A 12,073-nucleotide genomic window follows, 5' to 3' on the forward strand; every position below is an offset into this window, starting at 1 on the left:
CAAGAGTATAAAATGATAACAAGGTGTTCTACATAATCAATCCTTCATAATCCAAAAGGAAGTCTAATGAAAACAAAACAGAACAATCATCTTGGAGTTCCAGTCCCTCAGGAATCATTAGGTGCTCAAGGCAAAAAGAAAGTGGGAAGAGGAGAGAAGAACTGAGTCAGATACATGAGTGTTGGGGCAAATTAATGGAAGGGGTTCTGTTTTTGAGCCAATATTTCCTTTCAGGTAATTTTTTCTTTCCATATCTTTTGTACTAGAGTGGGGTGGAATAGGGGTACTTTCTCAAATGAAGAGGTCAGAACTTCTGGAGAAGGAGTGTAACAGAGCTAGAGAGATGGGGTCTCCCATACCTAGAGAGGTTATTAGAGTGCCTGGGAGAGAAAACATCAAAAATGAGGTAGGGATTTCCTTCAAGACTGAAAACAAGTTCTCCTCATGAAAGAGAAAAGGGTTGCTGCCAGCATATCCTGGAAAAAGAGGCCCAGGATAATGTTAATTATCAAAGAAATGCAAATTTAAGCCACAATGAGATATCACCTCACACCGGTCAGAATGGGCCATCAATAAAAAGGACACAAATAACAAATGGTAGAGAAAAGGGAACCCTTATATGCCGTTGGTGGGAATTTAAATTGGTACAGCCACTGTGAAAAAACTGTATGGAGGTTTCTCAAAAAACTAAAAACAGAACTACCATATCACCCATCAATTCCAGTCCCAGGTATATATTAAAAAATAATGAAAACACTAACTTGAAAAGATACATGCACCCCAGTGTTCAGAGAAGCACTATTTATGCCAAGATATGAAGCAACCTAAGTGTCCATAAACAGACGAATGGATAAAGAGGTAATACACACACACACACACATATACAAACATGAATGGAATACTATTCAGTCATAAAAAGAATGAAAAAAGAATGAAATTTTGCCACATACACATATGCAACAACATGAATGGACTTGGAAATAAATTAGTAAGTCTGAGAAAGACAAATACTCTATGATATAACTTACATGTGGAATCTAAAAAATAAAACTAGTGAATATCACAAAAAATAGACTCACAGATATAGAGAACAAAGCAGTGTTTACCAGTGGGAAGAGGGAAGCAGGGAGGGGCAACATAGGGGTAGGGGAGTAAGAGATATAACCACTATATATAAAATTAATAAGCTACAAGGATACATTATACAACATGGAGAGTATAGCTAGCATTTTATAATAACTATAAATGGAATACAACCTTTAAAATTGTACATCACTATCTTTGTACACCTGAAACTTATATAATATTATTCATCAACTGTATCTCAATTAAAGAAAGAAAAAATATGTAAGGTCAAAAGTTACTCATTTACTGCTCTGTTTCTAAAGAATGGTGATTCCCCCCCACCCAAAAAAAAAGGCAAGAGATCACCTTGCTTTACAAATTTCTTGTTATTGGAACTGATTATGGAAACAAAGAAAGCTACTCAATGGTATCCACCACACAAGCACCTCAAACACACAAAAAACAATTATGAAACACATACTAATTATTTATTCATGAACTGTCAAAACATCTCTACATAACAAAGCAAGTAAAGCCAAAAACAGAGGGGAGACCAAAAGTTAGCTTAACTATGACTTACAGCAACATGTTCAATATGATGACATGTTGGAAAATTAATTTCTTTTGTCATTAACATTGAGTTACTCTTTTTTTCTTGCTTTGAGTTTCTTTTTCAATTTCTTATCTCTTTTAAATAAATTATGCTACCTTGTAACCCTAAGACATTCAAACTTATTTAAATGTTCAAAAAGAGGCAGGCAAATTTGGAAAATAAGTTGAGAATCCAATGAAAGGAGATTGGGAGGTGTAGTGTCAGGCAAAGTATGGTAATGTCTTTCGGTACATATTTCTTGCATTGTGTTTCCTCCTTATAAAAGAAAGCAAGATCATTACATAAGAATCAAAAACATAAGCAAGTAAAAAAAATTTAAGGAATATCCATCATCTTGTCTACCCCGAGGCAACACCGATTAATCCTTTGCTATTTCTCCATCTAGACTCTACAGCAACAGATAATCATTTTCCAGAAACAATGCCTTCACATAACACTTTACAGCCTATCATAATTTATATAAGCCATCCAGAAAAAAGAATATTTATATGTTTTAAGTAACATCATATTGATTGGGATGTAAATACAAATTTTCACTATTTTATATAACTTGGAGGAAAAGAAAGTAAATATGAATTCAAAACTTAAGTGCAAAAGCAACAAGGACTAAAATATTTCATGAATCATACATTGTTACCTCGCATCATGCTCTTATTCATTCATGTATCTGTTTATTCAACAAACATATATTGGATATATGGACCAGACACATAGCTGGATGCTAGGGATCCAATAAATAGATAGACAGAGGAATTAAAATAAATAAATAAATAAATAAATAAATAACTTTTTTAAACCCCCCCCCAAAAAAAGAAGAAAGAAAGAAAGATATGGTCCATGCTCTCACGAGTTTTACGCAAGAAACAGAAATATAAAAAATTCCAAAATACTTTGAAAGGTGTTATTATATGGGCAATACAAGGTTTACAAAATTATGCTGGAAAAATCAGTGAGCAAGAATCATAGTCTTGAAGTCATTTGTGAGGGTAACTCCATGATACTGCTGACCAAATCACTTTCTGAAACTCACTTTCCCAGGATTCGCCTAGACTTCAAACTCATCTTTCATTAATATATAAATTAACTTCTCAGTCTTTGCCCCAAATGAAAGCCCAAGCCACAAAAACACAGCAGTAGCAGCAAAAGCACATGCACAGCACATGTGGCTGATCACACAGCTGTCAGACTTCCTACATTAGCAGGTATGCCCAGTAGTGAACGGATGTCACCCCAACCTGATCTTTCTGGGGAACTGCATGGAGATAACACATTCCAATTACCTCATTAACTTGTACATCCAATTTACTGGATATATTGTTTGTTTACAGGGAAGCTGATACCTGTCAGACACTCTGTATATTATTCCTAATATTCATAATAATTCTAAACAGTGGGTGTTTTTATCCCTATTTTACAGATGAAGAAACTGAGACTCACAAAGTTTCAATCATGTATACAGAGACACACATCAGAGCAGACTGTGGGCCAAAGTCTTCCCTGTGCATCAGTTACTCATAGGGAACAACTCTACTCCACTGCAGGACTATCTGCTCTCAGGGCAATGCCTTCTAAGGTGGCCCATCTGCCGCAATCTGAGAGCAATGGGACCTGAGTGAACCTGCTCTAGAGAAGGGAGGGCTTTAGAGAGTGTCCCATGGGGCACTTCCCTCTCCCTGGGAGAAGCCACGCTGCCCTTCTTTCCTAGCAACCAGAAGGCAAAGCATAGGTCCCAACTCAGGCCAGAGGGGCTGAGGGACCTACCAATTCCAGCCCTCTGAATATCGATGCCTTTCCTCCATTGTCCCCGCCCAAAGGAAGAAGGAAGAAAGCTAATGTCACTTCAATGAGCTTAGAGCCACCTCCCAGGGACCACTCCAGGGTTCTTCCTATGGTCCCTGCATAGGCAGCAAAGGGTGCTGCTGCAAGCCACCTGTGGACATTTCCCATCATGGTCCAGCAGGATGCAAACTGGCCCCAGGTTAGATGTTAGGTGCATGGACTGAACACTCAGAGCTGACAATCACCCTCTCAGAATCTCAGTTTTCTCAAAAACAAAACAAAACAAAAACAAACAACAATAGTTCTCCCATTGACTTGCAAGTGAGGGTTAGAGAAGATAGTGCTTGTAGCTCAGCATAACCAGTAAGCGTTCAAAAAACGTGAGCACTTCTTATCCTAAAGGAGGGATCAGCCACTGAGTGACACATTTTACCTGCAGGGGTTTTATTTAAACTGTGATATAAAAGTAGAAAGTTTACAAAGAGAAAGAAAATGGAGAGACATAGAGAAGGTCAAAAAAATTACACCGAACTTTTGTTCCTAAATGTCATGGTTTCAATTTTATTTCAACATACCAGATTTACAGACTTACAACAATCTAGAAAAGTCAGCTTTTCCACCAAAAGAAGAGTTTCTGTTCCCTACTATTAAAACGTAACATTTTCTTCCATTTTAAAAGTGTTTCAACAAGAATCAAAGCTGAATAAAAGAAAACCAATGACTTTGCAAGCCAAATTATGTGAAAGGTCTGTGTTTTGATTTCAAACCATAAGGAAAAATATGACTTGAATCCAGAGAATTTTTTTTTCTAATGGAATTAAAATTTTAATCTGATTAATTAATTGCCCAATTTATTCTGGACATACTCTGGGAAGATCATAAACTAGATCAAAGAATGAGGAATAGAATAAGAATTCTTTATCTGCAACAGGATTCTTTGAGACATTCTTTTATAATGTATAGACTATAACAGATATTTAACCAGAGTTTGTTTAACACAAGCATGTCATTAAATATACTCATCAGATATTAATTTCACGATCTTGTCATATACACTTGGAAATTTACTAAGTCTGACATATATTCTATACTCTTTTAAAATGTGATAGCCAACATCTGGCACAATTTGGTATTACTGGACATGTTATCGCCTTGTCACTTACTCAATGACAATCAGACTGACAGCAGTCTAAGCTTTTTGGTATTCTCCAAAATTCAGTTTTAAGGTTAAATTTTGCACTTCACTATTCATATATAGCAACTATTGATGTAGTCACAAGTTTCAGACATGCCTGGTTACAAGGCAAGGATATACACTTAATTTGGGAAGACTAGATACTTTTTAGTAGAGTTCTGAAGAGTTTGTAGCTTTAAAACAAGTACTAAGATTCCAAACAAAACAAAACAAAAGTGTGCAGAGCTAAGGTAGTAAAATATAATGATCCTGCCTGTCCTTGCCTCACATAAAGAAGCCTGTCATATTACTAGTGTTGTTTTGTTTTGTTTTGTTTTTCTTTTTAGGGCTGCACCTGCGGCATATGGAGTTTCCCAGGCTAGGGGGTCAAGTCAGAGCTGTAGCCACTGGCCTACACCACAGCCACAGCAGCTCGGGATCCAAGCCACATCTGCAACCTACACCATGCTGCCCACTTAGCAAGACCAGGGATTGAACCCACATCCTCATGGATACAAGTCGGGTTCTTAACATGCTGAGCCACTACGGGAACACCCAGGATTTTCTTTTTTAAATCAACAGTCTTATGTATCAATCAGTTTTCAAATAACCAGTCGTCTTAAATTACATTGTGTGCTGACCTTAGAAACACAAAAGTAATCGTTTTACAAAAAGTTCCAGCCAATTTTTTATGTTATTGAAAACAATAACAGTGCAACTTTTTAAAAATATATTTTCAAAAGAAGATCCAGGGCAGTGATGCTGGGAACTTTGCTTAGGACTGTCAAAGGAAGGAATGAAATGCTTCTCGCAGCACAATGATTCTTGTCTTGCCAACTACTGTGCAAAATCCCCTGCCCTGAATATGACTGGTTCTCAGGGAACCCTGGCCCTGTTCACCAGGCTCACTAAGCCCCCAGAGAGTTTCACCTTAAGAAGCAAGTTCATTAAGTTATGTTCAGTACAATCTGAAAAGGTTATTGATGCAAAGAGAAGCTATTCCTGAAGGAGCACTCTTCCTAAAAGGTCAACAACTAACTAGTTAGTGAAAATGCCTGAATAGTGATAATGATGACCTTTCAGAGTAGGGCTTCTGAATCAGGGGATAACCTGAGGCAGTTAAGGGGTTAAGTTGCAATCTTCAGCAAACATGCAAATATGTGAATTGGTGAATTTTGCTGGAAAAAAAGGTTCGTCACATTCAAAGCAACCTGAGACGCTTTCCTCACAGAATCAAAGAACCATTATTCTCCAGAATAACTAAATGAAACCTGAGTTCTAAAGTCAGATTGGGGAACTCCCAAAACTGAAGGCATTCAGCAGGATGCCTTCTTTAAACCACTAATGTTCTGGGTACCCCACCCACAAGCTCCAATCAGAAGTATGCGAGTGCATCACTCTGCAAGATCAGGTAGCTTCTTTTCATGCGTTTGTGGAGGAGTGGGATGGAGAGGTGATGCTTGGCACATCCCAAAATAGAAGCAAAATCATTTCTCAATGGGAAGGGACTCCCACTGAGTATCTGTCTAGAGATACCTGCAGCAGAGCACCTGGCCAAGAACCTGTTTTGCGTTTTTATTTACCCAACCTGCACATCACTCACTGTGTTCCAAGCGCTGTTCTCTGTGCTTTATCAAAGTTAACTTGTTTAATTCTGCAAATAAGCCTAAAGGAGAAAAATGGGTGCAAAAATCCAAAAAGGGTGGGGAGGGGGGACTTCCTACACCTGCCAACTGCCTTATGGGTAAATAAATAACCCTCCTACTGGTCCCCGCCCCATCCACTGGAGCCTGGGAGGTCAGACCCCACATGGGGCCAGTTAAGGACTAAGAGGCTGCGGGCGCCCGCAAGTTGTTACCGTCCAGCGGGCGCTCGCGGTCGGGGTTGGGGTCGCGGCTCATCGCTGCTCCAGCTCCAGGCGGCCCAGGCGCTGCTCTATCAATCCAGGCGGCGGCTGCAGTTACCCAGGCAGCGTCCCCCTTGGGGAACGCAAGTGCGCACACGGGAGCCGCTGGGCGCTCGCCACCACGCAGGGACAGACGGAGACGTGCTCGCACTGCCTTCCCTCTGCCGCCTGAGGCCCTGGCGCCAGCCTCCTGCGGCCCGCGCCTCTCTATTAATACTTGGCCAGCTGCTGGCAGTCTGCCGCGTGCTTGACTCATGACCAGGGTCCCTCTGACCGAAATAGGAAGGGCTGGGGGACTGTGTGCAGGGGCGCAGGACATTTGCCTGGGTACCATGGGCAGGACGCACCTCCAAGGAGCCCCCCGCCCCAGGGTAGAGACTGAGATACAGCAGGTGAGTAAGCCTTGGCCTGTGATCTTTCCAGCATCCAGCTTTTTGGAGTCATCACCTAGCAGGGCCTGATCTGGCCTCAGAAACCCTAAGCTAAATCTGATGCCCGCTCCAGCCACCAGCACAGGGAACTTATTTGGGGCCAACTGCTGTGAACAGGATTCTCTGCCCATTCATTCAGTACAGCCTTGACATTTAAGAGTCCCACTAGCAAATGCCCTGTCCCTGATCAGATTTCACCCTTTTGCATCTGCAAAATTCCAAGTTTGGAGAAGGGAAGGAGTAGGCACCTGTTGTCTGGTGGTAAAGGGTGGAAAGTGGCAGTTAAGTCAAAAGGCCCACTATTTGGTCTTTAGCCTAAAATTTTCATCACACTGTAATTCTTCCACGAGCCCCTAGAAGCTGGGTTTCAGCCATGTTCCTATTGTAAATTTAAATTTAATCAGCAAGTGCTGCTTTTTTGTCATCCCTCCAACAAGTTTTATGTTTAAAGTTAAATCCCTTAGGACATCTTAACTTAGGCTGTTGATATGATAGGAGCAATCAGTTAATGCCATTTCAAAGCACATTTATGACAACTACATTATGGAACTGCATTTGTAATCTCAATCCTTCAAGGGGCTAGAAAAAAATCTTGGTTTACTTTTGCACAGAGCCTAGTATGGTCTCTTAGCTGGTGAATTATTTCCTCTGGCTAGTGTAATTAAAATCCCTATCAGTGAGGACAGTGCAGACCTTTTCTCTCAAATAAGAATTGATTATTTCTAATATGCCTACAATGAGAGTTATTAAAAATATTAAAGTTAAGGCCCGGCAGACAAATTTTATGAAGTTTTGGAGACCCATCCCACCTTCTGCCCTTTTGTATGCTGTTTCACCAGATAAAGGACAGAGATCTAGTGATGGAAGTTCAGGAGTTAATCTTTGGCGATTCTATTAAAACATACTGAAAGCAGTATACACTCTGGCAAGTTTTTCCTTTTATTTTTTTTAGCTTTTTAATAAGTGGACTCTCTCTATACCAGCTACTAACAGTAACCAGTGTCAGCTGCTGCTAAATTACATATCCCTCTGTCTGAGGCAAACCATGACCAATTGGGGCCACAGTGGATTGCAGAAATGCCCATTTATAGACCTGTTTCTCTGCCCCTCTTGCCCCAACCAGGGAATCTGCCATCAAAAATGCCTTAGACCGAAAACCAGAAACTGCTCTATGAACTCACCGGTTATTGGCATATCTCAACTCTCATATTTTTTCCTATAACAAAGGCAGTGTGTTCTATTCCTTCTTGCTCTCATTCTTCAATTACTTGGCACTTCCTTAGTGCCTGTTTCTAGGGATTTCAAGAAAAATGCTTCCCTCAGAGTGCTTTAGTGTATTGAGAGAGACAGGCTTAGAAAGAGCTCATTTTCTTATCTATTTTATGTTCAGTGAAAAAATATGGACATTGGGAGACACAGCTGAGGAGATGGCTAATTCTACTTTAAGGATTAAGAAATGTTTCCTATTAGTAATTTTCACTAATGATAGTTGCTATTATTTTTAAACATGTACTATGAACTAGGAACTCTGATAAATGCTTTTCATATATTCCCTCCTATAATCCTCATATAAATGGGAATTATTGTTATCCCCTTTTTACAGTTGGACAAAGGCTCAGTTTAATAACTGGCCCACAAGCACAGATAGAAAATATTTCAGAACCATGACTGGTATTCCACTTTCTGTAATTACAGAGCCTGTGTCCAAATTACACCCTGGGTTGTACTGATGAGCAAAGACACTTTGCACCATCTGTGGTAAGAGCTTTTCACCAAAACCTTTCAGGAAAATGGATTCATGGAAAGTACAGAGGACAGGCCAGTTGTCCTTGCAGGAAATTGGACTGCATCCTGGCAGTCATAATTGAATCAAAGAGGAGCTACCACATCTCATAACATGGTGGGACTTAAAAAAGGCTTTTAAGAAAAAATGTGGGAATCCATCACAGGAAGAACTGCCTTAAGAACAGCATCCATTCATTCATAAATCCATTCATCACTTGTTGAGCACTTATTCTATTACACACACTTTGCTGGAAGCTGATTTCATCTTGAAAACATATCCCTGTAGGGATGCTCCAAGGAATTAGGAATTTGCATTCAGATAAAGAAAAACAAAATACTGCTCGACACAGAGTTGTTTGGTCATTGGGCCAATTTACTCAAAGTTGAAAAACATCCCTTTTGCTGGACAGGAGTTGACCAAGAAGAAAGAAGATCCTGAGTATCCATTCCAATAAGAACATTTCCAATGGTCACACCTGCTGGAGGCCCACAAGTTGTACTGGTCTAAAATTCTTGCAGCATTCTCAGCACACAGGCAGAAAAATGTAATGATTAGGAAACCAGCCTTTGTTGTCAGACAAGCACTACATTCAAATGCTTACTCATCAGATCTTGGATCAATGATGATCTAGTACTGGTCAATCCAACAATACCCAGTGAATGAGTAACTTGGGCAAGTTATACAACTAGTCTAAGGCTCCATTTTGTAAAATGGGACTAATAGCATAAACCTTATATGATTTTTGCATGATAGTCTATGTACTGAGTTGTAAGTAGTAGAGACCAAAATTAGCAGTGATTTGAATAAATTAGATCATTTTTTCTCTCCTTTAACATGAAAGTAGTGGAGTTAGATTGTCTATAATTGGTGTAGTAGATCCATGTTTTCAAAAAGGACCTAGAAACTTCATTTTTATCCTTAATACAAACTTTGGCCTCAAGACTTCCTCATGGTTGCAAAATGGCTGCCAGAACTCCAGACTGACTTATGTCCAAACATGGGGAAGGAAGGGGGAAAGGGCAAAAGTAACACCTATCAGCTGAGTCAGGTCCCTAAAAATAACTTTCTGGAAAGTCTTTCCAACAACCTCTGTGTAAAATTCAAAATGTACTCCTTCTGCAAGCAAAGCTGGGTTGTGTATTGTGTGTTGGGTGTGGGTGTGTGGGGGTGTGTGGGGGTGTGTGTGTGTGTATTAGTTAACCTAGGCATTTCAGAGATTCTGTTATTCTCAGAAAGGGAGAGAAAGGATACTTGGTAGGCAGCCAACAATTTATGCCATCACTGTAAAAACATTTGACACAGTGCCTGGCACAAAGTAAATTTAAATCAAGAGAGAGAGACAGAAAAGTAGCCGTGTTAGAGAACCAAGAAGATCCCCAAACAAATAGATGATAATAAGACTGGTCTAAATATGGGTGTGTGCTGGGCAGAGAAGTGGTGAGTTTGGGTCATGCAGTTATTTTCCATGAAAGAACATTCATTCATTTTCTAAGTTTAAAGCAGAGTTCAGAACTGCCAGGAAATGAATTTAGATAATAATCAGCACACTTTGGTGCTAAAACTTGAGAAGGAACTCAAATCAATCAAAGAACTCCAATTCAAGAGGAAGACTAAAGAAATTCATAGAAATAAAAGTAGAGAAGTGGGAGAGAAAAAAATGAGGCAGTAACCTACCATTTACTGTTTTCAAACAACCTAAGTGACCTCTGGCTTAAGATGTTTTTTTACAACAACTTTCCCCTTCCTCTCCTTGTTCGGTCATTAGTCAGTCTGGGATTCTGGATGTCAAGCATATCAAGGACATCAGACTTGAAAGTCCAGCAAGAACCAAGTCAATGAAAGTTCAACAAGGCATTTTTTTGCAGGGACAAGTCTAATCAAGGATGTACCGTCCCTTCAAGCCCCATTGCTACCATGAGACCCTACCTCAAGTACCCTGAGGGGATGCAGTTTTTTATCTTGGTATCACTTAATAAAGTCAATCAGATGTGTGTTTCTGATTGGCCAGCCTGGACCCAATGGTAGATACAGGATGGATCTTTACCCTTTGGCTTTCCCAGGCTAAAGTGTCCCACTATTACAATACTCAAAGACGGGACCCCACACGGGAAGGATAGATGCAGGATAGCCAAAAAAAAAAAGAAAGAAAGAAAAAAAAGAAAAAGAAAGAAAAAAAGACAAATATCAACTGCAGTGTCCCAATGAGCTAAGCTGTATTGAGCATTTAGCATGGCATCTTCCTGAGAAGCAACTGTAGGGGTTCAGAGCAAGCCTTCCTCAAATGTGCCACTTTTGCACATGGAGTATTTTTTTTTTCTTTTTATGGCTGCACCTGCTGCATATTACATTCCCAGGCTAGGGGTCAAATCCAGGCCCCATCTGTGACCTATGGCACAGCTTGCGGCAACACCAGATCCTTAACCCACTGAGCAAGGCCAGGAATTGAACCCACATTCTCACAGAGATGATGTTGGGTTGTTAACCCACAGAGCCATAAAAAGAATACCTATGTGTGGAGTATTTTGAGACAAAGGCAATCAAGACTTTGCAGGTTCAAGAGAAGCAACTTGTCCTCCCTTAACTACCTAGAACTTAAATTGGGGATTTTTTCCCAGAAAAGAGTTACCACTGAAGGTAAGTGTTATCTAAGCGGCCCATGTATATGGAAGGACAAACCTCTAATTACCAAGTATCCTCTCTTCTGATCAGCCTGTAAATTTCCCTCCTATCCCTAGAAGCCCTAGGCCCAAATCCCATTCCTAGCTCAGGATGGCATATATAACTCATTTTACCTTTCTGTCTCTGATACTCTCCTGTATGTGGGGTTCCCGTATATATGAAATTAATTTGACATTTTCCTGTTAATCTGTCTCATGTCAATTTAATTCCTAGATCAGCCAGAATAACCTAGAAGGCATAGTTTTCTTCCTCCTCAAACTAATTGGTACTACTTTCATTTTATAAAGTTTACATTACGCCTTTGTCTAAACCTACATAGTTAATAAGTAACAGAGCTGGGATTCAAACTCATGGATTTCAAGACCTCTTAATTTTTGCAATATTTGACGTACTTCCATGCTTTGTCTATCTGGATTTGTCACTGTAAGAAAACAACTACCTCACTGCGGCTAGGGTTAAGGGATTTGGAGGATGACATTGGGATATGAAAAGTCATGTGACATTGAACATGGTTCTTACAGCTAACAGACAATGAAGACATAACAGTTGTTTGTCCATTGATTGGTCATTTGTTCAAGTAACTCTCTTTGAGCTTTGATGATGTGACAGGCAGTATGTTAAATGTGGTATGCAAATAAGA

General features: G+C 39.8%; 1 protein-coding gene across 1 annotated transcript in view; it reads right to left on the minus strand.

Moving 5' to 3' along the window:
• GADL1 (glutamate decarboxylase like 1) overlaps positions 1 to 6,711 on the minus strand; it is a 157,288-nt gene extending 150,577 nt beyond the window's left edge. Inside the window, exon 1 of the mRNA XM_047769400.1 lies at positions 6,490 to 6,711. Coding sequence (XP_047625356.1) covers positions 6,490 to 6,532 — 43 coding nt within the window. The 5' untranslated portion in view covers positions 6,533 to 6,711. The remainder of the gene's footprint in view (positions 1 to 6,489) is intronic.
• Positions 6,712 to 12,073: the final 5,362 nt, after the last annotated feature.

Source organism: Phacochoerus africanus, chromosome 1 (assembly GCF_016906955.1).
Source record: "Phacochoerus africanus isolate WHEZ1 chromosome 1, ROS_Pafr_v1, whole genome shotgun sequence".
NCBI classification, from domain to species: domain Eukaryota; kingdom Metazoa; phylum Chordata; class Mammalia; order Artiodactyla; family Suidae; genus Phacochoerus; species Phacochoerus africanus.